Source organism: Neospora caninum, chromosome IV, assembly GCF_000208865.1.
Source record: "Neospora caninum Liverpool complete genome, chromosome IV".
Classification (NCBI taxonomy): Eukaryota; Apicomplexa; class Conoidasida; order Eucoccidiorida; family Sarcocystidae; genus Neospora; species Neospora caninum.
Window position 1 is genome coordinate 1,241,942 of NC_018389.1, and position 23,430 is coordinate 1,265,371.

The 23,430-nt window shown below is 56.9% G+C and overlaps 2 protein-coding genes across 2 annotated transcripts; one reads left to right on the forward strand and one right to left on the reverse strand.

Moving 5' to 3' along the window:
• Positions 1 to 5,647: 5,647 nt before the first annotated feature.
• NCLIV_011080 (uncharacterized protein) lies at positions 5,648 to 13,069 on the forward strand (the record flags this gene model as incomplete). The annotated part of the gene is made up of 1 exon (XM_003880624.1): positions 5,648 to 13,069. The coding sequence occupies one exon, from the start codon at positions 5,648 to 5,650 to the stop codon at positions 13,067 to 13,069; it is 7,422 nt and encodes a 2,473-aa protein (XP_003880673.1).
• Positions 13,070 to 16,149: 3,080 nt separating this feature from the next.
• Positions 16,150 to 22,485, reverse strand: NCLIV_011090 (putative cation-transporting ATPase; the record flags this gene model as incomplete). Its single annotated transcript, XM_003880625.1, has 6 exons — positions 16,150 to 18,051; positions 18,454 to 18,767; positions 19,171 to 19,321; positions 19,568 to 20,038; positions 20,689 to 20,759; positions 21,132 to 22,485. The coding sequence occupies 6 exons, from the start codon at positions 22,483 to 22,485 to the stop codon at positions 16,150 to 16,152; spliced, it is 4,263 nt and encodes a 1,420-aa protein (XP_003880674.1).
• Between the last annotated feature and the right edge of the window lie 945 nt (positions 22,486 to 23,430).

A 23,430-nucleotide genomic window follows, 5' to 3' on the forward strand; every position in this document is an offset into this window, starting at 1 on the left:
GTCTGTCCTGAGTGCGTCACTCTGTGACCGTAGCAGCAGCTGTATGATTGATTCGGTGGTAGTCCGTCTCCTCGGAGCCAATGCTGTAACAGAAAAGTTGGTGCCCAGAATTCCCCGCCACTTCTTCCTGCTAGAATTCACCTCAGCCGACGTTAAGCTGCGAATGACTGTCGGTGCCTGCATGCGCCTCTTCATGGGCATAAACTCTCCTGGTGTTCACTATGTCCTCAATTTCACGCTGATTCGAGCAGGCCAAGCGATATAAAAGCGGTCTGCTCAAAAACACAAAAGTCGTACATGCGAAGTGGTTAACGCCATATATATACATATATATGCGAGGAAAATCTCATCAGATAACGCTCTAAAAATCCGACAGAAAAGGAAAAGGAAATAGAACAAACCGAGGGCGGGGCCATGTGGTGTGACAATTGGCGTCGCTGCACTGCTATTGGCATAGTGGCGGGCACGTTGAGAGACGACCCGTCTGTGCACCGGACCGCGCCGTCTTGGTCGATTGAGAACATGTGAGAGGAGCCTGTTACTCAAGCAAAGAATCGTTTTGGCCTTAAAGTGTCTACAGGGGCTAGGTCCGTTGTTCCAGAGATACCACCCTCTTACAAACGATCCTGAGGCTCCCTGACTACGTTGACCGCTTCTCCAAGGAGGTCTTTTGCTAACGGTTCCGCGTCGTCCGAGCCGGTCTCGCTCAGAAAGACCGAAAGGGTATTGTGATAGCGATTGAAAATGAGGTACTCTCGGATCAACTCGTTGATTAGAATGTTCAGGCGCGGTGGCTTGTGAGGGACCTCATTCTGTAGGCAGTTGTCAATCAAAGCATCTTCTGAAGAAACAAATAACCAGTCGAGCCAGTTCAATCTGTAAAACACCTCGGTAATGTATACACTCAGTTGGGCAAATCCCAAGGAACAACGACTTAGTTATCACCTGCACAACCCCCGTTTCGCCGTGCAGAGACACGTTGATCGTATCTGCAAAGTGCAGGAGGCTAATCGTGGGTCTTAGTAAAGTGGACAATAATATTCAGGGAGGTCCTGTTTTCTCTGGCGCAGATCAGGAGTTCGTAGCACTTTAAAAATCGATGACATATTGTGTTTCTGAGCTGGAGGGGAGTAAAACACGTCATGCATGGCCTATCGTTCTATTAAGCAAGAGGTGCCAAGTGTTGCCAAATATTACGCTGAAGCGTGCAAGGGAAGAGTAGATGTGAGCGTGTAAATAAACTCGCGAGCCATAAACAGGAGAGGCAAGACGTGGAGCTTTCTGCTAAGCACAAGAACATCTAATTTTTCTCATGAGCACGGCGTGTTACAGGAAACAGAGGTCGCTGATTTAGTACCCGGTCTTCCATGGAGTGATATATTTCTGCACGGAGACGGGCGCGTAGCGTACTAAGGAAACCCCGAGATTGGAGAGCCTCGCGAACCAGATCTATCAGTTCTCTCCTCTCAGTCTTCGACATGATGGCTACGGGAGCAGAAAACCACCGGATCCATTAGTGGGACGACGACACGGGAGCTGGCAGTTGTCGATCAGCAACTTCTCAAGACAGGATTTAATCTCATCTGCACTCACGGAAGCGACTAAACTTGACGAAGTGCCCCAGCTTTGTTTCTTCTGAGTCGGTACAACAGGTGCCAGGGAGTCACACGAGCGCAGCGTCCAGAGAGCATGCGCCGCAGCCTTTCCCAACAACAGCAGACGTGATCTGTCGCTAATTTATACACATGCACCAGGGCGATATTTTTTTTGCATGCGTGAGCGCTCTACTCATGACAGCTCACACTAGACCTAGGTACCGGAAGTGCATACCGACACAGCGGTTGATGGTTGGTTAAATGGCGAATCGGTGACAAAAGGTATCGTGATTTCTCAAAATCAGTCGGTAGGCAACCGTTGGTGTTGCTGGCGAGCATGGTTGTCGTAGTGTGTTGGTGGAACCATCAGTAACCGCAGTTGGTGTTTACACTGTGCTCGACACGAAAACCTACGGATACTCCATCTGTCTACAGTCAGCCGCTGGAACACTGACTTTTACTGAACTCCTGGAACCGCAAAAGAAATTCCAAAATAGTAGGTAGCTTCATTTGTTAGCCTGTTTATCAGCACCTGGGGACCATGTCCCTTAAGCTGAACATAACCTACTGATAATGCCATACCTTCATCGACGCTACGATGACATTGTTTTGTTGGAACAGAAGTAGTCACCAAATCGCACATGGTGAAGCTTTAGGAACGGTAGCGTCCCCGTCCCACTTTATTGTTCTGTAATGGCAGCACTTACCTTTGAGACTTCTGAGCCTCCTTACGTCACCAATCCCTTCATGCCTCATTCCGGAAGAGAAATCATGTCCCCTGAATCGTCGAGGGGCTCTCACAGTGTCCCGACTGACAGAGTCTGCATCCTGCAAGAGTTTTCCTGGCCCATAAGGCCACTCCTTCTGATGCGGTGCCAAATCAACCGCCTATGAGGTCTCTAGACCTTGGCAGCTCCATCGTTGATGACCACCTGCCCCAGGTTCGAGGGAACGGCTGTGAAGGTGGTGTCATTAAGGCAGCTCTTCTTCAAAGGAGGTTTCGCAGAAGGCTACAATCTGGACCCCTTTTTGGCCTCTCCGGCACCCTCCAGTATATTTTGTGAATTTTTCCCTTCAAAGTAGTGTATCGGGGTTATCCATTATACATCCACCATGTGTTCACGTGCAGTATACTGCCTATTGCACTTGACACAGTAGACATTTTATACACAGGGACGCACCACCAGTGGTTGAGCTGACCAGGATCCACATTTGGCCTTCAGGGTTCTTCCCTAGTGTGCTAGTCGCAGCGAACGCTACGCCACTCGGTACCCACACGATTAATACCTCAGTGGGGTAACAGCCACCGCGACTTAGCAAGCGAACCTGCCAGCTGTTAGATGGGCGTGAAGCAGCACGCTGAGTTGAACTGACTAACCCTGCTGCGGGGTGGCCTCCTCCCCATCTCTTTTTTCTGACCTTTTCCATTTCTTCTCTCCAACACACCAGCAACATGTTCACCAAAACACAGTTGGCACCGCATCAATCGTTGCCGCCATATTGTATTACTCTAGCGGAACATAATTGATAGATCCTCGTTTGCGAAGTTCTTGCATCGGGTGCCTAATCCCTGTCATTCTTCATGACAGAGCTACTTTGGCGCATCACCTGGCACATTCAACCGTCAGCACTCTATGCTTGTTAGTGACAACTGCGTAGTGTGTACGTTAAGATCATGCTGTGACGGTTTTGCGTCCCTAACTGTCATTCAGTCCATCAGAGATAGCTGGGAGGGCCAGGGGTTGGTTTGTTTCTCCCTTGCATTCGTACGCGCTACCACTACCAGAGCATTTTCGATGGACTCCTGGGGCGCCCGGCAGCATTATCTCTTCGGAAGTGGAGCAACTACGACCGATACGGCCTTCTTGTGCTCATTGATGTCCGGAAGCGGCCAGCACCTTGACACGATCTCCAGAAAATTGAGGCGGTGTAAATACACTCCATTACGGCTTCGGTACAACACAGCTACAGTTGGACTTTTTTTTTAGAGAACAGCTATTTTAAGTATTCTACAATTTGAAAACGAAATAATGATACAGAGGTAACCAATTAAAAGGCGATCCTCCTAATTTTGCCACTAAACGAGGGTTTTGTACGGATAAACGATTCGGAAGTTGTATACAAATTGCAGTAGAATCAATAAAAATATGAACATGTCTTCTACAAATGAGTCTCTAGTTTCCAGTTTGTAATGTGACGCGCCAAGAGTCTACCGTTACATTCGACTATCTTATGAGTTCACCCAAACAACTCGACGATCGACCACTGGAGATATCAAAACAAGGGCTCCGTACAAAAAGAAAACGACACGACGCTCTGTCCGGCCTCCGTTGTGATTGTGAATGACCGCGAGTGAGATCCGCACATTCGCTGTAGGTGATCGGCATTTACTCTTTTTTTTGTAGTGCACGAACTACGCACGTACGACCGGCCCCTCTATAAATTTTTCCCCTTTCTCTTGCACGTCGTGTGTAGAGAGCAATTGGCCGAAGCCTATGGAGCTTGCCTGCTGGTCAAGAGCTGCTGTTCTCTGCAGTGTCCGAAGCGCTTGTCTTCTAGAAAGCTGCCCGCCCGGTTGGCACGCCCCCACCACGGAAACTGCTTTTCCACCTTCAAGACACAGCCTCCAGAGAGGGTTCGTGCAGCGGGCACGGACGAAGCATTGGCCCTCCCGCCTTTTTCTCCGGAGTCTTCGGCAGCTGCCTCTTACCTGTAGAAGTTGCGGTGGCCCACGTCAAATCAGTACTCTCCCTGGATCGGCAGGAGATGGTAGCGGTCTTTGAAAAGCTAAAATCCACCAGTCACGAAAAGCTCACGGCGGGTCGGAATACCCCTCAAGCGGCGAGACCTTTGCGGAGGACAGCCCTAAAGCGCATCAGAGAAGGCCTGGACGGCGGTCACTCAGCAGCCGTGGTGGTTGCGCGAGGGTCGCGCACGGGGATTGGCGGCTTATCGCCTCAACGACGTCTTGTCGACTCGTCTTGCCCGTTGAGGTCCGCCTCCTTATCCCCTTCCCGGCAGCCTGCCTGACTATGTTTTTTTCCTGTGGCCAGCCTTTTCCTTTCTTCAGAAAAACCCACACACGTTTCTTCGTTTCGCTGGAAGAACGAGAAGAACTGGGCGGAAACAGACAGAGTGGTTTCTCAACCGGATGCCCGGCAACCTCACCCAGTAGCTGGTTGAGCTGTCCTCGGTCATTTGGCGCACTGCTGTTTCGAACGAGCTACTGTCGTTACTTTCTCGGCCTGTCCTCTGCAGCTTCTTTGTATGTTTTCCGGTCTTTTTAGGTTTTTCCTCTCGGCAGTGCTCCAGTTTGTGATCGACAACTGCATTCCCTTCATCTTTAGCGCAAAATTGCCGGCCCTCCCCAATGCCTAGAAGCAAACGCCCGCGCAGCGTACGAGGACACTGCGTGTCGGGACAGGGCGTCGCCGGGTTCTGTGCGCGCGCGCATTTTGCGTTGTGGCGATCCAACTCTCCAGCAAGACAAGCGAGGGTTCGCATCGTCCCTGCCGCCTGAGAAAGTTGTGCCAGGCCGTTGTCTTTTCTTCCCTGCCGATGGCTTTTCTCTAAGCCCCACGTGTACGATCAAAAACGAGTTCGATTCCTGCCAGTACACGAACTGCTCTCTTCGTTGAAGCCCCGCCCCTCTAAAACACTTGCGCGAGTGAGGAGGGTGCGCGTGTCTTGCCCGTATCAAGAAAGAAGTCAATTTCTTTTGATATCGGCTGCATCCCGGCCTTGCCTGCGTCTTTTTCGAGTTTTCTGAACCATTTTTGCCGCAAAGGGGAATGTATTTTTCCTGGTCCGAGAACCACGGGTAGTGGTTTCGTGGTTCCCCCAGCTCGTCTTCGCGGGCGCCCGGGGCGGGTCCGTCGACGAGCGAGCGCTAGCCGCGCTCGGGCAAGACGAGTGTCTTTTCGGTTCTCCTGCGACTTTCTAGTCACACATCCTACCTTCTTCCTGCGCGTGTGTCTCTCCCTTCCGCTCCTCATATTTCTACAGCAACAAACAGACGTCTCTGCCGCCCGTGAGTCCTCCCAGCGCCCACGATGGCCACGCCCGCACCGACCACTGATGCCCGGCCCGCCAAGAGGCGGTGCTTCCTGCCTCAGGAGACTCCTGCTGCGTTTGCTGGAGAAGAGGCGACGCGGAAGACTTTACAACACGAACCTCTCGCTTGCCTCTCCCAGAACGGTTCTGGCCAAGACATGACACCTGTTAGTGCCGCGCCTCAAGTGGGGCCTCTGTCGTCAGCGGCTTTGCTTCAACTGGTCCAATCCCAAAGCACTGGAGGAGTTCCTCAAGCCGTTATCCGAAATCTGTTTACTTCCCTGCATCGGAACCCGCTGAAAACTTGGCAAGGGAACCCGTTGCCTCCTACCGCCTCGAGTGTCTCTCTCTACGCATCCACGCCCTCGTCTTCTTCAACCTTGCCGGGGGTCGGAACAGCGTACCCGCAAGCCTCCTCCGTATCAGCAGATTTTATGCAAGGTGAAGCATTTGCATGCGCTGGGAAAGCCACGGCTCCGGATGCTTCTCCGCTTTTCGCGCTACTGGGAGAAGCAGCCCGCACGGCCGCAGTGCCGAGACCAGCCGCCCCGTTGAGTGCCCCGGGCTGCCCGTCCGCCGCGCCAGCTTCTTCTCTTCCACCTGCAGAGACTCTGGCTCTTGCCCAAAGTGCTTTTCGTTCACTGACTGGAGGCGCGTGCGATCCCAAGACTTCTTCGTCCCGACCGGAAGAACACCCCGCGTTCGCTGCCTCTGCCGCAGCATCGGCACTGAATCGCCAATCTCTGCTTCGGGCCCTGCTGTTGTCCACAGCCCCCCTCGCGTCTTCCGTGCCTTCCATAGCCTCTGTTTCTCCCTCACTAGCAGTGCCTGCTGGAGTAGTGTCGAGAAACACCAGCACCAACCAACTTGAGAGACTTCTGCTCCAAGCGGAAGTGGCGAAGGGAAAGAACTTCCTGCCTAATGCAACCCCCCTCAGCAAGGCATCCCAGCCTTCGACACCGCGGAGAGACATCCTGACGAAGCCAAACATCCTTCCCGACACGCGAGGTCTTTCGGCTGATGAAGCAAATCGCCGCTACAACACACGAGGGGCCAACAGCGCCGGTGTAGGCATGCGCCGAGGGACAGGCGCGCCTTCGACTCCAGAACCAGGCAGTGCACTGGATGCGACAGAACGGACAGGCAACTTGGGAGCTGGAGAGAGATCCATGCAGGGGACAACCAGCTCGAGAGGACGACAAGAACAAAGTGCCCTGGATCCATCAAATCTTCTTGGTCTCTTGGCTGCTCTTCAACCGTCACAAGCCTCAGTGTTTCGAGATTTATCTGCGTCTTCATCCCACTTGCTCTCCGCCGCTCCAGCAGGAGCGCTTCCATCGGCGATTCCTTCCACACCCTCTTCCACTCTAGCATCGTCTCCATGCCTGCCGTCTGCTTCGGCTTCCTCAACCGCTGCTGCCTCACTCTCAGAAGTATTGCCCGCCGTTGCTGACGAAAGTGCTGCTAGGAGAGCGACGGACGCTTCCACGAGCGCTTTGTTGGCCTTCCTCCAGAAAACCAATGCACTTGCTAGCCTGGGAACTTCGGACTTCCTGGATCAGCTGCAAGGTAGGGGCTCACCCCTCCCCTTGACTATTCCAGACGCCGCTGGTCTGCCCGCGTCGCTTCTCTCTGGAGGTCCAGACGGAACTGTGGAAACACGGAGTGGGAACGGCGGCAAAAACGTAGGTCCTCTTCAGCTGCTTCAGTCTGCTTCCCGACTGCCTTCTTCCTCTCAACAAGCGCTGCTGGATGCATTGCTTGCCTCGTCGTACTCTGCCTCCGCCGCTCGGACGGATGGGTCCGGAGCTCTTGGCATTCCGGGGTCCGAAAGAGACGAGAGAGGCTCCAAGCTCGCGGCGCCTGCTCACCCTCTCGCGTGCTCCTTTCCCCAGACCTCCAGCTCAGATGGCAGCCCTGGTCGCAAGGCCAGCCGAGTGCATCGCCAAGGGGCATCCTCTCAGAATGGTGGCCGCGTCAGACGCGGGAAAAGCGGCAACTCTGTGGCTCCCCAGCGGCAAGCCTCGAGTGAGAGTGTGATGTCCTATGCAGCTGGGGCCCCACGGGACGCCCCGCAACGAGGTTTCTCTCCTCAAGACGCGCTCGGAGACCTTGCCGCGTCCCCGCCGCATCCGCTCGACATCCTGCGTCTGGGGGCCTTCTCAGGAGGCGCAGGCAAGCAGGACATTTCAGTTCACTCGGACGAAACTGCAACGCTTTCCGGTGAGCCTTCACAGCGGAGCTCACTGTCTCGCGTGCTAACCCAGGAAAGTGTGCTCCAGCTGTCCGATTCAACCAGCGCAAGTCGCGAAGGAGAACCTCACACCCTCGGCGCCTCCAAGGCCGCGGCCGCGTTCCTGCCCGACTCTGCGCCTGCGTTGGGAGGAACAGGGAAAGACGCGGCAGCGAACCAAGGCTGCGGGGTGCTCTCGGCCTCGTTGCCTTCGGCTTCCGGGACTCAGACGTCGACTGTCGCGCCCAAGACGCGAGAGGGCCGACGCGGCGCAGGCGCTTCGGGCGCACCGCCGCCAGTCCCCTTGCGAGCGGTCGTGACTCTGGGCGGCAATCGTCCACATTACCATGTGGCCAAGCAAGAGTGGAGAGTGCGCTACTACATGAACGGGAAGAGGAAGATGAGGACGTACAGTGCCAAGTTCTACGGGTATGAAACGGCGCACACCATGGCCGAGGACTTTGCTCACTATGTGGACAAGCACGAGGCGCTGCCCGACTCAATGATGATGACCGCCATGATGCTGCAGGCGCAGGCTAACGCAGCTGCGTCCCCTGGGCAAACGGCCCCTGTCGCGCGCGGCGTGAGAGCTTCCGGCGCTTTGGCCGGGGAAGGCCAAGCCCCCAAAGCAGCTTCTACGAAGAACGGGGTGACCGGCAGCTCTGAGACTGCGACGCCTCCGAGCCCCGACTTTTCTGTGAGTCAAGAGGGCGAAGCAGGCGAGCCACAACCACTCGCTTCAGGTTCCTCCCGCTCCCTGTCTTCGGTGCGCAGTGCAAGCAGTGTGCCGGCCCTCGGGAGGCAGGAAAAAAAGGCAGATCCAGCGAGACACACTTGGTTCGGTGAGCCCAGCCAGGCTCCGGGTTCCGAAGCGACCGTGCATGCTCCAGGCGCCTGCTCGAACGATGGCCGAGAGGGCTTAGACGCGGCCGACGAAGCCCTTTGGGCAGCCCTCGGGAAAGTCCCCGATACTACGACTGGCAAGCAGGATCAAGGGGAGATACTGCCTCCGACTCGCAGGCGTCCTGCCACGCCGGCAGAAAACAAACCGGGGGGAGTCGGAAACGAACGTTCAGAGTGCGAGGAGGCGCTCGAAGTGGCTGACCTTCAAGCATGTCAGAGTGGGGAGGAGTCGAGCTTGAGAGAAGGTGAAGCGGGCATCGCCGTGTTTGCGCGAGATCCTTTCCAATTTCTGTCTTCTCGGACACCCCCACCCGACCATCTGGCCTTGCCGTTTTCTGGAGGGGTGGAAGCGCTCTATTTGTCTTCCGCCTTCCCTTCGAGCGGCTCTTCGTTGCCACTCGCCAGCGAAGCGGCAGACTTCTCGAAGGAACGAAACGGACACATTGCTGCCGTTTTGCCTTCTCACCCGCGGCAAGACCAGGCCGGGTCTTCTCTCGCTGCCCAACCGGAGGACTTTCCTTCCCAGTGTGCGAAGCTGTCCACTCCTCCGCTTCCGCCCGCAGTCATGCAGGACATTAAAGGCGAGGAAGGGGAGATGTCGCGCCGTTTCGCCATCGTCTGCGAAAGCATGTCGAAAAACGGCGCACCAGAAGAAGTCAAGTCGCTTCTTCCCGCGACGAGCTTACCTCCCACCGGCGTTCTTGCGGCAGATTTTCTTCAGCTCGGGCGCTGCGGGTCAGACGGGAAGTCCGGGTCGGCTCTGCCTCAAGGCTTCGGGGGAAACGGCCACAGTGTGACTGCGACAGCCGTGGCGGCAACCGCAGTGAGTCACCAAATCTTTGACACGATCACTTTGTTTGGCGAATTTCTCCGCGAGTTCGCCAAGGAAAAAGTAAACGAGTTCCACGAGTACGGACTGAACGCACCGCCTCTGACCGTTGAAGCCGTCCCAGAAGTTTCTTCCCTCTTTTTGAATACGGATGAAGGCAGAAATCCGTTTTCTCTGGGAAACACCGCTACAACGGGCAAGACGAGCTGCGCAGACGCCGGCGCCCTGCCCGAGCTTGCCTCGCAACTGTCGCTGGAGAGCGCCCGGACAAACGGAACGACCGGGGAGGCGCAGTTCGCGCTCGCTCGCGGCTTGTTTCCTGGAAACGATTTGCTGGACGGGGAGGACGAGAAAAAGCCGGAGTTGGGCCAGCCCGAGCTTCTGGTTCTGTCCCACACCCTCGTGAATCTGACGTCCTCGACCTATGTTCTGATGCACACACTTAAAGCGTCCCTAACGAAATCGACGGAAGCGGTTCAGCTCCACCAGCCTCTATTGGCGGGTGCGCCCTCGGAGACGGATCCAACGGAGAAAGAAGAGAAGACGGACGCGAAGACGGAGTTTTCCCGAGGGTTCGCTGACCCTCTCACCGATGCGACGCCCGACCTCGCGTTTCCCGACAAGTTGTCGCCGGCTCTGACAGCTTCGACGAACGACCCTCCGCCGCTTTCCGCCTCAGCTTCTCTTGAGACGGTGGCGCCCTTCTCAGTTTTGCCTTTGGAGGACGCGGCGTTGCGTGCGTCTGCGTCTGGACCTCTTGCGTCGACCGACGAGGGCGAGACGCAGGCCTCCTCCCTTTTCAAGGAAAGCGAGGCGTCGAAGAAACGGGACTTGTTCTCAGCGGTGGTTGACTTGGAGGCCGCGGGCCCGGCGGTCACCTTCAGCGACAGTCTCGGCCAGCACATGGACGAAGAGAGCAGGAGCTGCGTGAGCACGAGTTGCGGGGAAACTGTGGCGACGACGCTGTCTGCCATCGGCGCAGGCATGGCTGGGTCCGCAGGCACCCTTCTCGACTCAGAGCCGAAATACGCCTTGGAGATGCCGAACACCGGCGGCTCTCGAGTCGCAGCCAGTCTGCAGTGGAGCGCCGCTTCCCTGGCTGCAGGCAGCAACACGCCGGCGCCTACGCGCACGTCGACCTCGAGCGGCGTCTTCTCCTTCACATGCGCCTCCACTGCGACGCCTGCACTCGGCGACTTCAAACAGGCGAGCGCGAAGGAAGCCCTCCAGAGCAAGGACGCAGGTGATGCCCGGGGAGAGCCGGCGAAACCGGAAGCGGTGGAGATGGGGAAGGAGGCGGGGAGCGACTGCCGGAGACGCTCAGGCAGTCCGGACGTGGAGGGCAAAGAGCGGACAGAGGAGGCGCGGGGGGAACACCGGCAACGGAGCGAAAAGCGACCGAGTGTCATCGCAACTGCGCTGGGCCTCTTGGAGACCCACCAGCACCTGGCGCTGACAATCTCGCAGCTCAAGGGACCGGTCTCGCAGCAACTCCGCTTCATTTTGCGGATTGCCGCGCCTCAACTTCTTCCATGTGTGCTGCCGCCTGCGTCGTTCCAACGCAGCTCGGGAGAGGAAGTCGGGGCAGACGCGAAGGGAGAGCACCAGTCGAACCGCCCGCCGTCCGCCTCGGACGTGGCCCTTGAGCACGGCGAGAAGAAACAGGGCTCTGCGGAAAGAGAGATCGAAGGCGCGTCTGCAGAGTGCAGCGTGAAGCGCGAGAGTGCCTCGGCTGCAGAGACCGAGAAGGTGAGTCGGAAGCGGCCGAGAGAAGAGGCAGATGGCAGCGAAAGAGGCGAAGAAGAGGATCTCGCAGGTGTAGCACTGGATCAGGCTTCGGGTCCCGGTGCGGATAAGAGCTCGGCCGCCAGCTTCAGACGCGCCTCGACTTCGACTCGCGTGATTCGCGACGAGGCGTCTCTCGAGCGTCTTCTTCTCGCGCCCTTCCAGGACACGCCGGTTTGCTCCTGCACGGATCGGCCGTGCCCGTGCGACCGCCAGCAAGTGGCGGACATGATTTACCTTCTCTATGCGATCCCTGCGCGTCAGCAGGCGTGCAAAACAGAGAAGACGCGCAGTCCCGAGCCAGAGGCTAGGCCAGAGGACGAGCGCACGGATGCACAGACAGGACCGGAGGGCCAGAGAGAAGCATCCACTGCGCAGAACGCCCAAGGACCAAACGCGCGAGGCCACGGCGAGGGGGAAGCGCGACCCGACATCTCGATTGGCGTGATGAGTTCCTGCTCTGATCACGCGCCTCACCCCGAGATGGCAGAGATCGCTGCTTCGGCCGATTCAGAGGATGGGATGGGGCAGGAAGGGCAAAGCCGCACCTCAGGAGATGCGCACATGGTCGGCGAGTGTTTGCTCCCGTCGTCCAAAGGCCCGAAAACCGCCGAAGGGGTTCCTCTGGCGTTGCGCTCCCAGCCGTCTTTCGACGTGAACGTGGCTGTCGGACGGGGTTTCGTTGCTGATTCTTCCGAGGCGTCCGTGCAAAAGCCGACTGAAAGTGGAGACGCAGACCCAGCGACGCTTTCTGAGAGTCGCTCGGATGAACAGCAGAGGACCTCGTTTTCATCTTCTTCCCTTCTGGCGGCGGGACACGCCATGGCGTCGTTTTCGTCCTCGCTGATCGGAGTTGCGCCGGTAGTCGGCGCAGTTGGCGAGCGAAAGGAGGGCGAAGGGCCGAGCCTGGACCTCTCGACGATTGGGTTGTTGAGTCTGTCTTACTCTGCGATGCTCGCCTTTATTCTCCCTCTCCAGTCGCTTCTGCATACGGTTTCCTCGATGATTTTGACTCTCCACAAGAAACTCATCCACCGCTTCATTTGCGCTCACCTTCGTCGCGTTCTCGAAGACGACATCCGATGCCCCGAGGACAGCACGGAGAAGAAACGGAAGAAGGAGGCCGAGGACGAAGGCGAATCAAGGAAACGAGGGCGAGGAAGGGAGAGGGGAGACAGCCAGGGGGAGAACGCGCTGTTGTCTGTCGAGAGTGGCGAGGTTGCCGCGCGCGAAGAGAATGGCGGCGCGCGGCCAGAAGCACTCGAGGCGAGTCTCCCTTCTCCGGTGTATGCGGAGCGCGACGGTGAAACGAAGGAACGTGGGGACAAATTCACGCTCCTCAACACCGTCGTTTCCCTTCTCTCGACTGACAGCTTGCCCCACAAGACGACAGAGACAGACGCAGGAGCGCAAGAGGAGGAGGCGTTGCCGCGGACCACGGCGGATTTGCTTCAACCCACCGAAGCATCTGAGGAAGACAGCGCTTCACCCTTTCTCTCGTGCGCTTCGGGGCCTGCCGCCGCCGAAGCCGATCTAAGCTATTCTTCCGCCCCGGCTGCCTTTAGAGTCGCGCCGACAGGAACCGCAGCGGGAGTGGAACGTGGAGACTCAGATCTCGCTTCTCTTCTCTCGCTGTCTGCCGACGTGCATCCTGCAGTTTTGCAAGCGTAGGGACAGCAGCGCGGCACAGCCTTTGCATTTCACAACCCTCGCGGCATCGAGCGCCGGCTCTATCCATCTTCAGTGAAGAGGGCGCGGCATGCCGCTCCCGCCGTGTCCCAAAGGCAGGCCCGAGACACCTCCGGAGACAGCGGAAAAGCTCCCAGAGGGGACATTCAGAAAGGAAATGGGGCGAAGAAGACGGACGAAACAGGGAAAACAGGAAGGGAACACAGCGACATCCGGAAGGTGAGAGAGGAGAAAGTGGAGTAAAGCGATGAAGACCGAGAAGGCGATTCCGTGTGTTCGAACATTTTGTGGTTCTGTCGGAGCCCGCCGCGTGACGACTGGGGTTTATTCACGGCGCGTTTTTGCGCCAAGAGAGAGAAGGGAGATTTTGAAACGGACGTTGTGTCCAGATTTTTTGTGCGGCTAGCCTCAGCGGCGTCCATTGATTTCTTGGCGGGATCTCCGCATTGTGCTCGCGCGTGGTAAGGGACTAGAAGCTGAGTTCTGCTTTCGACCGATGAAGGCGCCGGAAGAAAGTATTTGAAGTGTGTGTCTTTCTGATCCGCTTTGCTACTTGTTTCTTACCACCCCCGAGCAGTAGAAACCTCTTTTTGCCCCGGTCCCTGGTTGTTCATCTTCGCCTCGCCACGTAGACAGAATGTGGGGGCGGAGAGCAGGAGACGTGGAAAACGTTTCTCGGGAGAGCTCCACAAGAGCCGGCTCTCGCACGTGCGACCATGCGACAGCCGCGTGTGTCTCCTTCCTCCTCAACTTCCAGAAGAGTGGGAAGAAGGAACGTCTAGAGCCACGGGGTCAGAACGCGACAGGTACGCCCTGGGTCAGATCGTCTCTCGTCGCTGTCTCTGTTTCATGTCGTTCCATGCGCTCGAACATCCTGCCGTTACAGCCCCCCCTAAAAACCCCAGGACTGGAGAGTGCGGTTTGGGGTCTTTGGGCCGTCAGTTTGGTGGTTGTGCGCCGACGCACGCGCGGCTGGTGCTATTCTCGTCTCCACATTCTAGATCCAAGAAAGTGAGGAGGAGTGACTGGTCTTTTGGACCCAATTTGAATCTTTCAACAGGTCTTCCTCCGTGTATTTCTACACATGTACATAAAAGAATGAGTCGTCGAGGCGCCAAGGTGTGGTGCCCAGGCGGTGATTCGCACTTGTCCTGGGCTTTGCTCAGCTGCTTTAATCGGAGCACTTTTACATCTCGCCAGTGTGTCCGTCGCTTGCGGTCACATATCTGCCTGTGTGTGCATGCACGTATTTCGACAGTGGTGTGCCGAAAGGGTGATGCGACAAGTCGACGGCGTTGCCGTTGACAAAAATTTGAACGTGTGTAAATGCCTGCCGCGTGGCGGTGTCCGACAACTTTTTTTTTTTTTGAAGACTCGAAACGCGACCGCGGAAGCCCCGCCCGCAGGGACACCCTTCGCTTGCTTTTCGCGATGCTCCGACCCGCGGGCTTCTCGAACCGCAGGCACGGACGTGGGTAGATTTGCCTCTGCATGCCACAAAGTAGATATTTCTCCAATCCCCGAGCTTTCCACGCAGGCTGTACAGACACGCGCGGTTGATGTGGGGCGCCTTTCGCCGCGATTTTCCCTCTCAAGAGATCGCTCAGTTGCGGCGAGTCGACACGACAGCGCCTGAAGGCTTCCGGACATCCACTGTTGGGCATCGTGGCGCTTTTGCCAGAACAAAGCGAGACTGGACGTTAGGAAACGCGAGTTCGCGAAGCAGTTGCCGCTTGACAGAGATTGCACAGAAACGGCACGACACAGGATTCGACGCGCAGTGTCCCGGGCAACAACTCTTTTCTGTCGTCCTTTTGAACCAGTGTTCGACGAAACATGTCTTCCCCACGATCATTGCAGAAAGAGGCGAAACCCTAACGCACTTTCCTTGACAATTCCGTATATGTGTGTGCAGTAAAACATATATATATATATATATATATATGTATGTATACATGCATGCACCAGGAGCACATTTGACTCGGGGTGTTCGGCGAGGAGGGGCGTTCGAATCGCCGTCGTCACTCAGATGGGGGCGAAACAGCCGCCTCTGCGAACGCAGGTGGAAACGTCCGTTTCGGGCCGAGGGATGCAACATAGAAAGCTCTCGCGTGAGGCGAAGGGCGAAAAAACGTCCACGCTTTTCTCACGGGTCTCTCCCCTTTTCCCTCCTAGCGGAAAGACAGGGCCTGTCGAACGAGCAGTATGAAGACGCAGCCATCCAGGGGAAGGAGAGGAGGGGCAAGACCGGTCGACGAAGCGGGGCAATTTGAGAACTGCACGAACTGCATGCATTGTGCTTCTCCAGAACACTCGAATTAATTCGCGAAAAGAGATGGGACGCACACAGGTGCTTCGAAACCCATCGCGACAGACACGCGACGGAACCTGTAAGACGAAAGACGCATTCACTCTCTCTTCTCCCGCCGGACTCCGCTGTTAGATCGCCCGAATATTGAAAGCGTATCAGTATAGTGACACGGAAACAAAATCGGGTTTTATGGTCTTTCCCCGGGAGGAATTACGTCTTTTCGTGTGCGGTGCGTTCAGATGCAGTTCCCACAAGCTCGACGCAAGAATGTAGAAAAAAGAAGGGCGAGACTGACCCGTCACGCCCCGAAACAGCCGCACTGAAGGGCCGGAACTACACAGAGACATCAGTATAGATCCACATACATATATACACGCATTCATAGAGATATGTGCATGGAACAACGAACTCGTCGGCGAACTGCACGTCTCCTTCCTATACCGTCAAAAGCGCGTCCTGCCCATCTTTTCCTTTTCATTTTCTCCCCATCAATGCCTCTCTTTCACTTGCGTTCCCTGTTTTCTCTTCCGGGTATGTGCGCGCCCGCGGTCGTTCTCTTCCTCGCTTCTTCGCATCTCTGCCTCTTTTGCCGCCCGTCTCAGTCCTCGCCGTGTCTCGCCTCTCTTCTCACTCGCTTTCTCTCTCCCCGCTTCTTCCCCGTGCACTCCTTCTCCCGCTCTCCGGCCCCTTCTGTCGCGCTGTCATCTGTGTGTCTCTTGTCCTCTTTCTTTCTCGCCGTTGAGTCTAAGCCTCAGAGAGGCCGAGCTCTGCGCGCGCTGCGCTGCGCCCACGCCCAGCCGATCCTTCTGAGGATCCAGGCGACGAGCCACGCGCCGCCCAAGTCGAGGAAGACGAGACCGACGATTTGCCGTTTGAATGCGCCGTTGGGGAAGGGGACCAGAGACAGGGTTTCGTTCAGGCTGGGCACCAACTCGAAGACCAGCGTCAGGAGCGTGGCGATGAGGAAACCGAGCGTGACGACGAGCGGCCTGTTCTCAACGAGAGGGACCATGAACGGGGCGCCTTCGTAGTTGCTGAGGAACGTGGACGCATGCATCGAGGCGATGAGGAGAAACACCACGGAGTTCACCAGGTTCGGCTCGAAGTGGCCGTCCAGATTCGGCGTATAGTCGGGCGCGCGAAACGCCTTGGCCAGGTCCCAGGCGGAGTACAAAGTGTAGGTGTGGAGCGCCGCCTGGAGGGCGAGGGAGAGGAAGACCAGCGGGTGAAAGATCGAGGCAATCGGGCGACAGGAGCCCATCTCGACGGACGGGCGCGTCTTTGAGATCATCAGAGTGAGCAGCGTGCACAGCAGGTTCTCGAGGATGGTTTGCAGGTCGCCCAGCTTGACTCCGTCGAGCGTGAGGACGGAGAGAGCGAACGCGGTGATCGTCGAGTTCAAAGCCATCAGCTTGTACATCATGATGACGGTGACCAGCGTCGCTCGCCCCGACCGCAGAATCAGCGGCACGCACCGAATCGAATCGCCTTTGAAGGTGAAGGGTGAGGCAATGGACGCGTCGCCCAGACGCACGAGCGGCGGGCCGTCGTCCAGCTGCTCCCACATTTCTGCCATCCGCCGCTCCAACTCTTTCTTGCTCGCGACTCCGGGTCTGCCGCCAAGCGGAGAAACGCTGGCCGCGTGTGGGCTGCCAGGGACAAGCGCGCCGCCGCCGCCGACCGCGCCGCCCTTCTTGGCCTCCTGGTCGCCCCGCTCCGGGCGACTGCAGCTGCCCCGAGTCGAGCTCGCCTCCTGACAGAGCAGCGAGACGCCCACGTGGGCGGCTTTGAGAGCCCCCACGTCGTTCGTCCCGTCCCCGCACATCAGCGTGGTCAGTCCCGAGGCATTCAGGGCAATCAGAACCAGTTCTTTCTGCTGCGGAGACATCCGCGCAAAGACGCCGACAAACGGCAGCAGTGGCTGCAACACCTCGACGTGCTCGCTGACCGAGACCGCCCCAAACGCGTCCAGGAGCGCAGAGATCACCGGCCCCGTCAGGCACAAGTGGAACTCCTCGGCGAGCCGCTCCAACCCCGTCCACCGAGGCCGCGAAGACGCGGAAGAAACGTCCTGGCCGGGGCTGGGAGTGGCGGCCAGGAAGGCGAGCAACGGGATACTCTGCCGGCCGTCTCGACTCTCCCAGAAGAAATGTTCCAAAGCGGGCGGCAGCGCCGACGCAGGCGAGGAAGACGCGAGCGCGCTCGGAGCCGTCGGCGGAGCGCGCCGCTGGCGGAGGCCGTCCGCGACAGGAGGCGCGTTCTCAGCTTCGCCGCTTGGTAGCGAAGCACCCCGGCGTCGGTCTCCACACTTCAAAATGAGAATGGGCCGTGAAACTGAATGGGTCTCCGCGTCGCTCTCCGTCTCCGCGCCGGCGTTCTTCTCGCTCGCGTCTCGAGAAGACGCAGACTCCTCTCGGAAAATCCCCACGTCTGCAGCCACTTGACACGCCGTCAGGGGACTGTCGCCCGTAATCATGATGGCGCGATGCCCGGCCCTCGAAACGACGTCGATGTCGGATTTCGTGCCTTTCTTGATCGGGCATGTCACCACCAAGAAACCTGCAAAGGAAAGGTTCTTCTCCAGATCCGACCGCTGCGCATGCGAGGCACCAGGCTCCACTTGCTTGTACGCGAGAGCGAGTACCCGGTAACCCTGCGATAGCAAGTCGGTGGGAGATTCAGGCACACAGTGCAGAAAAAAAAACAACCCTTGAGCCGCGTTCTGTCTCTCCCGAATTTGATGTAAAAACACCCCCATGCTTCGGCTTCTTCCTTCCTCTCTTGGGCGAGCTCAGTTGCCCCATGCACTTTGTCTCGCGCTTTCTTTCGCATCTCCAGCACTTGCCAGGTTGCTGCCTTTTCCGGTTCTTCTCTTTTGTCGCTTTCTCCCCTCCCTGCTAAGCTGAGGGCCTCTCCAGAGACGCGAGTTCGCCACTCGCAGGCCGCGCGTTCCGTCTCCGTTTTCGCTCGCCCTTTTGCTTTCCTAGCGTGTACGGTGTGTCTCTCCGTTACGCTCCTGGCGCGCCCGTCTGGCTGAGCGGAGTCTCGGGCTTACCTTCATGCAAAAACCAGTGTACAACGCGTCGTAGAAAGAAGGGACATCTTTGAGGAGCTTCTTGATCATTTCAGGGGATCCCTTTGAGGCGACAAAGTCCGCATACCCCGCGTCTGGGGTTCGGTCCTTTGGCGGATTTCCCAGAAACGCCTGCACGCTTTTCGACGCGGCACAGGCGCCGTGCCACGGCATCCGCGGGCCGTCCACACGCGCCACAACGGTCATTCTTTGGAGGACAGAAGAAAACGGGAAGCGACGAAGAATGGAGATGCGGTCCTGCTGAAATGTCGAGCTCGTAGGCAGCGGCCACGGGCCTACACAGGTACAAGCGGAAACCCGCAAGAGAAGATGACCAAACCAGCGGACTCGGGAGACAGCGACGAGATAGAGACATTCTGTCTTTGCTTCCCTCCCTAAAGGCACCAAACGCTGTGCAAACCGACGACGCGTACCCACCCCACATCCGCACGTATATATATATATATATATATATATATATCTTTGTAACTGGAAATGTGGGTGAACCCGTAGTCAAGCAGATGGGTAGGGATGTAGAGAGCGTGGTCCACCTCGCCAGATGACAGGCGGTACGCAGAGTCGCGTTCGTCGTTCAAATGACACAGATTTGTGAGCCGAACAGAGGAAGGTGCCTAGGATGCAAGACGAAGCACACAGGACGGGGGGCAACCGGCTGCCTGCATCGGAAAACACACTTACGGGGAGCAGACACGACGCAGTCAGGCGAAGTGAGCGTCCATCCAACCGCGGAGAAGGCCGCCTTCTCCAGGGGATCTCCCAAGAGGTGTCCATCGACGACTGCCAAGGCGTGGCAAGCGCCCATAACTGCCACGGTATCAAAGGGCAGAACCTGAGAAGAAAGCGCGTGGAAGAAAAGTCGGACAGCCAAGTTGAGAAAACCCTATGTCAGATGGACACACGACTGTGCGAGGCAGCGGGAGAACGCGGATTTACACGTATTGTGGAAACTGGTCAACTCGGTAGGTAGAGCGGGAGATCCACGGATGTGCGTGCTTGCTGGCGTGGTCTCCTTGCGTTCTGTTGTGTCCTTTTATGTTCCCAGTTTTGTTTCGGCTCTTTCCGCTGCGTGGCTGACCTGCGTGACGAGGGTGTCCTCTTCAGCGTTGCCGAGGTCTGTTCCTCCGGCGGTTGCCGACTGCTTCGGCTCCTGTCCGCCTGTCTGTACACCGTAGACGCCTTTCACGCGCATGGAATCCGAGGTCAGAGTTCCCGTTTTGTCGAAGGCACACACATCGACCTGACCGGCGTAGGGCACTCGGAACGGTTCGGTGCAGAAAATCTGCTGAGTGAAGAGAAGCAGCAGCGACATGGTCACTGCGAGGGAGAGCGTGATGGGGAACTCCGCAGGGACGACAGCCATGACGATGTGGGAGCAGGAGAGAAAGAGCTTGAATCGAGACCGGTCCGCGTTTTGAATGCCTTCTCGGAGAACGTAGGCGGACGCGCACAGCGCGAGAACGAGAAGAAGCCCCAAAAACAGCCACGCCTCGCGACTCGCCACCGTCACGCGACCGTGACAATAGAGAATCGTCCGCACGAGCTTACCCTGAGAGGAGACAGAGTCGCAGAGGGACAGAGACAGGCCGTGCACGGCAAAGCGAGGGAAGAACCAGGAAGAACGCGTCGAGGGGGGGAGGAGTACGGGGAGCGAGGCACGAAGAGAACGCGACACAGAAAGGAGTGAGAGACCAGAGAGAACCAGGGGGAGGAACACACATCGTGAACAGGAAAGAACGGTAGCGAGAGACATGATGAATCGCTGAAGAGAAGAACGCGACAGATAGGCAAAGCTACCGAAACAGCTCACAGCAGACGGGGGAGCAAAAGAATGATAGAGGAGGAGAAACAGAGCAGCCAGGAAAACCGGAGTCTTCCAGGCAATCATGCAATCCGGGAGTGTGTCGTCTACAAGACACAACATGAAAGTCAAGGAACAAGGCCCCAAAGGGCGCTCTATACCTGAGTGGTGCTGAAGGCGGTTCGGAGAACGTAGCCAACACAAGCTTTTGCGGGGACTCGAGCTTTGGAAAAACTGGATTGTTCGTTTCGATGAAGGATAACGGAAGTGCCTGCAAAGATGACGTTTTGTTTATTTCGCATTTCCATATCTAGACAGGTTTCTCCTTCCGTCCCTGTCTCGTCCTCTTGGTTGTTCCCTGTCGTCTCTCGTTTCATGTCGTCGATCTCGAGGGCTACCTTAGTCTGGGGAATCGACTCGCCTGGGGTGATAGAACCGTCAGCACACACCGCAAACGCGTCCTGGGTCTCTGCGAGAGGTTCGGTCAAAATTCTGTTCTCGAAAGCAAAAAAGGAGGAAAATGCGCATCACATATGGGAGGCGCGGAGAAGATATGCTGTGGAGCTCGGTGGAGTGCCGTTTTTCTCATCGACCAGAGGAGTGTTTTGTATCCGAGGGCAGTTTCATCTCGAGTCCCGTCCTAGGAATGCCCCTCGTCGCTGGTTTCAGCGATCTCCGTGTCCCCTTGCCTTTCCCTTTCCTCCCGCTAATGCGCCCTTCCCCTTTGCTTGTGTCTCTCTTCTTTCTCTCTCCACTGTCTTTTCTTCCTTCTCTTTCCACTGTCCTTTCCTTCTTTCCTTCGCCTGTGGCGCTTTGTGTCCCGAGCGATCCTCGCTTGTACCTGTGAGAGTTGCCTCATTGACGACGGCAGAGCCCTGAAGGAGGAGAGCATCCACGGGGCATACAGCGGCGTCCGGTTTGCTCGATCCAGTGATGGCGAAGACATCCCCGGGGAGAAGGAAATCCGAGCGGATGGGAACCCAGGAGCCCGACCGGAAGACATGGACGGGGCGGGGAGGAATGCGCATGGCCCGGAGCTGCTGGAAATCTTTCAGGCGTTTCTTCACCATTTGGCACTCCAGCAGGACGAGCATCACCAGAGTGAGGAGACTGTATTGCCAGTATTCGTCAATCAGCCAGAGGAAAACGCAGCACATTTGAAACACGAAGAAGGGCGAGACCGCGTGCTCCTTGAGCAGTTCTTGGAACGTCGGGATAGGGATGTCATAGTCGTTCAAACCGTATTTCGCCTGCACAGCCTGGACGGAGATATCCTCTGAAGGATCCCACCGGGGGGAGAGCGTTTTTTCGACAGGCGCGCATTGCAGTTCCGAGGCCAGCTTCACGGAAGTGGGCGGAAGAGGCTGGGGACTGGACTGTGGAGCTGCTTCGAGTCCCTTCCATTTGAGATACTCAGACAGAGGCTGACTTTTCGGGAAACGGAGGGGCTCGAAAGAGCTTGTGGCGGGAACAAACATGAACTTCTTTTTACGGTAAAAGAAGAAAGCCTGGTCTGGTCGCCGAATCAGGGGGCACAGCGTTCGTCTTTCCAGCGGCTTACCCCCGGGAGGAATGACGAGAACATCAGTCGCTTCGTCTACTGACGACGTGCGAGTGTGGCCAACGAGGCAATCCAAGGCCACGAACCAGTGGGTGCTGAGATGCAAGAGACCTCCGAGAAAAGCCCACAAAAGGCAGTACAGGAAATACACTGACGAAAACAACCACGCCAGAGTCGGGAAGAGCTCTTCGATCGTCTTTGGCGCCTCTGTGGACGATGACGTAGAAGCATCAATTTCATCGTACTGCGGATCAGATGCACCCGAGCTGGCAGACGGCGGGATTCCAGCCTCCGCGGGTATTCTCTCGGCAGGCTGCGGGTTGCGTGTATCCTCTTCCAGCGCCTCTCGCGGGTCCGCTGCTGTGTCTGAGGAAGCTGCGTCGCCTAGTGTGCTGGCCGACTCAGGAGGTGGCCTAGGGGATGTTGGAGACACTGGAAGCACGTCTTCGCGGTAGGCGAGGTCGTTGAAGACCAGAACAGCACACGCGCCAACAAGGAGTGCAAAGGGCCAGACATCGTAGCGGAGCGGCCAGGGCTTCTTGCGATACAGAAAAAAACGCCGCGTACGCAGGTCAGCGGAGGTCGAACCTGAGGAGCCTCCTTTCTCCTGCAGGTTGGAAGTTGGCCTGCTCATCTTTACGACAACTTTACCGAGCACAGCCCGGTTGCTAGCCACGGAGAACGCCTTCTTGAGATTTTGCAGTGCCAGGTGTGAGGAAGAAGTCACGATACACACGCACAGTCGAAGATGCGGAACATAGGCGAAAAGGAGCAAGCAAGATCTTTGACTGCGAAATCCAGACCCTGCCCAGTAACAACAACCGGCGGACCGCGGTAGACGAACAAGCTGCATGCAGTCAGTTCTCTGGCCAGTCAGAAACCCACGTACCGCCGCGCTCCGACTGCCACATGACTAAAGCAAACAATTAAAAAAAACTCGAACTTGGCAGGTTTTTTCCTCCGTCGCCGATTCTGCGCAGACTTGCTCCTTTTTTCCGATGCAAAAGATGCCTCATGCGGACAAACACTACAGTCTACGGGCTTGCAGGCGGGCGCACACAGCCTGTGAAACCGCCGATCCCCCACTTCAGAGATTCTTCGTGTCTTTAGAATCGCCACAGAGAAATGCAGAGAAGGGGGGCGGTTGTATGAAGCGATGAAACATTTCATTCACGAACGCTCAGAAGCCCTGTGGATGGTTCATAGACCACTGTGTGCGACAGTCTCGATGTCTTGCATGCACCAGTGGATGCGCATGTCGCGGTTGCAAGACCATCCGTTTGTGACAGACCGAAAGTGTTGCCGCGCGCCATTATCACACACAGCTGAGCACTCTTATAATGGTTCGAAGGGCATGAACAACAGTATGATGGCCGTGCCCAATGATCATGCATAGTCTTATCGATACATGGCAATTTCCGTCGGCTTTCCGTTGGACGCTTACACTGAAACACTCCAAGATACGCTTTTGGGCAGTTGAATTGATCAACTAAGGAAGCCTGTATCGTTGGCAATTTTGGGCGTTGCTGACGCTCTTCGCAGCAGGAGAATGGCACCCAAACGCAGCCCGGGTTTATAT